The 4084-nt window shown below is 32.1% G+C and overlaps 1 protein-coding gene across 1 annotated transcript; it reads right to left on the bottom strand.

Annotated features, from left to right (window-relative positions):
- Window positions 1–384: 384 nt before the first annotated feature.
- Window positions 385–2215, bottom strand: LOC131858173 (oxoglutarate-dependent flavonoid 7-O-demethylase 1-like). The gene is made up of 5 exons (XM_059211281.1): window positions 1821–2215; window positions 1415–1739; window positions 1263–1320; window positions 1100–1155; window positions 385–630 (listed from the first exon to the last, which is right to left on the bottom strand). The coding sequence occupies exons 1-5, from the start codon at window positions 2213–2215 to the stop codon at window positions 385–387; spliced, it is 1080 nt and encodes a 359-aa protein (XP_059067264.1).
- Between the last annotated feature and the right edge of the window lie 1869 nt (window positions 2216–4084).

Raw genomic sequence — 4084 nt, 5'->3', positions numbered from 1 at the left:
CTTAACTCCTTTTTTTTCTCCCCCTCCAAATACATAACGTGAATTAAAAGCCCCCCTATTTTCACATAGATCATAAAGTTTTTAGCAAACAAGATCTTATTTTTCTTTATTAGATTCATCTCTTGCAAAATCTATCTTTATTAGCCTCATCTCTTACAAATGTAATTAGCCAACTACAATTTTTATGGTCACTGAAAAACATCTATATTATATTTATTTATGAGATTATCGAATTTCTTATTTTATAATTAAAAACGCATATACCCAACAAACTAGTTGAGGTCAAATTACAATTGCTATGCTCATAAATCAAACAACATCCTAATACAAACTTCCAAACATTACATTCAATGAAACTATTTTATATAAATTTAACTAGTCATACTATTGCAATCTAAAATGTTGGGGAGTAGCCATATTTGGTCCTACTTTTTTAAAATATGCCACTGTGTCTCCCTTTGTAACTACTTTGTATAGTTGTGGATGCTCTTGATCAATCATTTCTTTTGGACATCGGATTTCAAATTCATCAGGTAAATCAAAAAAATAAGCCATTGACAGTCTGTTTCTATTTGACCTTCCATACACTACACGATGTTCAGCGCTGCGATTTCTCCCATTACTCCACATCTACAACAATTTACACCAAACATGATGTCATTATTTTTTAAAGCTTACTATTGTATAATCCAAATTGAATCTTCAATTACACTAATATTTATTTAAAATATATATATATATATATATATATATATATATATAAAGATTTGGTTATCTATACTTAATATGTAACATTTTTTATGAAACAACAATTATTCTTAAAAATAATTAAAAATTATTTTATGTTATGACCATACTCAATATATCATTTATTGCTATTAAGTTCTTTTAAAGTTATTGTGTAAACAATTTGGGCACTAATTAAAACATCAATATTGTTGAAATTGGTGTTTGAATTGTTTACACATTAATTTTATAACGTATTAATAATAAATGTTTTGTTTTTTTAAATTATTACTGTTATTCTTTGATGACATATCCGTTGGGCTGTAGCTATTCTGGCTCCAAAAACGTCTTGTCATACACCTTTGTGTTATACTATAGTGGGAGACAGCGGCCGCAACGCTTCTGCTGAACCCCTCAGCCATTCTATGCCTATTCCGCAGTTTTGTATTCGCATAACATAAAAATTATTGGTCGTACGATAACACGATGCGGTTTTGAAACCAGATTAGACACGCTGTTATTCTTTGTATTCTTACTTTGATTTGATAAAGATTTATTTATGTTTAAAAAAAACTCTTCTCTAAAGAGGGCTATCTGAATTTATACCAAAAAAAAAAAAATTGTTACAAAGACAATATATAATTGTTTTAATTCGCTTAAAAACATGAGGCATGTGTAGAATATCTACCTGTAAAATGTCACCGACGTTAATAACAAAAGATCCAGGCAAAGGCTTACTATCCATCCATTTTCCTTGCTTAGTTCGGATCTGGAGACCTCCAATGTCATCTTGATACAGTATTGTGAAAAAACTCACGTCTGTGTGAGCTTTGGAGATCATCTCCTTGTCAGTGCACTTATCATAGTAATTCATCCGAACATTTCCAAAGGATTTCTCAAACAGTTCTGATGCAGACTGGCTGGATACATCCACACCCAGGCTCCAAACAAGAAGCTTCAGAATCCTATGAGAAAGCTCCTTTATTTGAGCTCCATATGCATTCAACTCCTCGCTGCATAAACATCAAGAAATAATGCAAAAATACTAGGACCAAACTTTTCAAAATAGAAGAATCTGCAAACAATAGTATTACCAGAATGCAGGGTTTCCTTGTGGCCATAGTTTTGCAGAGATTTTTTCAACTGAATTGGGCAGCAGGTGATCCCATGGAAAGCTCATGTTCTCAGGTATGGAGTCTTTTGCCACATCATCTACTACAGATGGGCCATACCCAGTGTTGAAAATGGGGAAAATAGCTCTATTCTTGATTTCAGCAGGCAGTGCAAACATATCTCTGATCCTGCACTCAACTGATTGGATGAGAGTTGCATCAACTCCATGGTTGATCACCAGGAAGAAACCCAACTCCTGACAAGCCTGCCTGAGCTTATTAAACTCATGGCTTTCCAGCTGGTTTTGATCAACATTTTTTGAGGAAAAGAGAGAGAGATCGATAACTGGAAGATCGGTTCCATTCAATTCCTCCATGACTACTCAATCTATGCGTAGAGAGATTTTATTGAAGGTTGAATGCTGAACCAGTAAGCAGTTGGTGTTTATATAAGAAAAAATAACCATATTTATATGTTAACACCATCTAGAAGTGCCCCAAATGTCAGGCACGTTGGAGGAGTCGTTGTGATCTGTCCCCACTCCTCCTTTAGATTTCAGCGAGTAGATTAGTCCAATTCACGCACCTTGAATTTATGCATTAATTTGAACTATCTTATTAATTATTTAGTAGTTCTATTTTTATTTAATAATTTTTTTTAATTATCATATTAAAAAATTAAATGTCAGGTGTAAGATTTTTTCTTATCATAATTTGTTCACACTTTTCTATCAGATTTCATTATGTGAATGGAATCAATTCATGACATCTTGAGTTTATGTATCATATTTAAACATTATATTAATTATTTAGCTGTTCTACCATTGACCAGATCTTTTGATAATATTTATAAATTTGAGATATAAAATTTTTCTTCTAATTTTATTCTATATATAATAAAATTTCAAAAACATGACCGTACCTTTCAATTCCTGTTTTTATTTTCCATTTTTAATCGAAATTTTATTTTTTATCCTAAAAATAGATTAAAATTTTACGAACTTCAAGAAAATGTATATTTAAAAAATATTTGTGAAGACTTTTATGTCAATAAAATTGAAGAATTTTATAATATTAAATTTTAAAATGTATATTAAGTAATATAAAATTAGTTGTTATAAATTTAATTAAAAATACTTAAGACTAATTTCAAATATTAAATATTTTTTCTTTTTTTTATATTAAATGTAAGGAAGCCAACAAAAAACAGATCAGCCCTGAAAGTCCAAACTTGTTAAATGCAGAGCTCAGTAGCTACCACCAATCCTAGGAGAAAATACAACCTATGTCAACTAACATCATATATCTGAGATACAGAGCATATGCCAAAAAAATAAAATGAGACAGACTAGCTCTCTATGGCAGTTTTTACAAAAGAAGTGACCATCTAAACAAATATATACATGACAAAAATGTCTCTTAGAATAACAAGGCATATCCCAAGAATAAGTATGTCTAGCTGAAATGAAACCGGGAGAGGCTAGCGATCCATCCACACAACCATCTTATCATCTCCCAACTAAGCCAACTGAGCCTCCTATTGCTGCACCACAGCTCTATTTCCTTTAATTTTATCCTCATAGGAGAGAATAAACCAGAAAAGATTGTTGTCCTTTTTAGCACCATAAATATAACCAGAAATAGTGTCAAGAATATTAATAGAGAGAGGAATAGAGAAACCAAACATAAGTTAGATCTCTCTAGCAATAATACAATCAAAGAATATGGGTCTAGTTGTATCAGTCACTTTGCAAACACTACAAATATCTTCATTATGTTTCTCAGGTCTAATAGGCAGTCTATTAAGCATTAAAAGACATCTGAAACATTTCTTCTTGGGAGCAATGGGGCTACTCCAAACCCTACTGAACACCTTATTGTTGGCAATTGATACTCATTGGATTCATATGTTGTCATTGATGGCAACATGGCAACATGCCAATATGGTATCTTGGCAACAAGATTCATAAGGAAGCATACACTGGCATTCACCGGCATTATGAGGCATCCACCGATAGACATCGGCATTAGAGAATCGAGGGTTACACTGGCACCGGCACTGGTATCCAGCACTTCAGTGAAGCCGATATCAGGCTTGGACCCAAACGAAGATTTATTTGTAAAATCATTTTGTAATTATTGTATAAGGCCGACATTATATATCTTTTGTAATACATTGTAAGCCAACATAAGGCATATTGTTTGTGAAGGGTATATAGGTCAATTTGTTAAGTTCATTATAGAAA

The sequence above is a fragment of the Cryptomeria japonica genome, chromosome 1, assembly GCF_030272615.1.
Source record: "Cryptomeria japonica chromosome 1, Sugi_1.0, whole genome shotgun sequence".
Lineage (NCBI taxonomy): Eukaryota > Viridiplantae > Streptophyta > Pinopsida > Cupressales > Cupressaceae > Cryptomeria > Cryptomeria japonica.
The sequence above is the reverse complement of the archived record's forward strand: the minus strand, read 5'-3'. Positions and strand labels throughout refer to the sequence as shown.

Coding starts and splice junctions, on each gene's coding strand:
- LOC131858173 (XM_059211281.1), bottom strand. CDS start 2,215: ATGGAGGAATTGAATGGAACCGATCTTCCAGTTATCGATCTCTCTCTC. Junction 1,321..1,414: donor ACGTCGGTGACATTTTACAG/GTAGATATTCTA, acceptor GTATAAATTCAG/ATAGCCCTCTTTAGAGAAGA. Junction 1,156..1,262: donor TAAATCTTTATCAAATCAAA/GTAAGAATACAA, acceptor ACTGCGGAATAG/GCATAGAATGGCTGAGGGGT.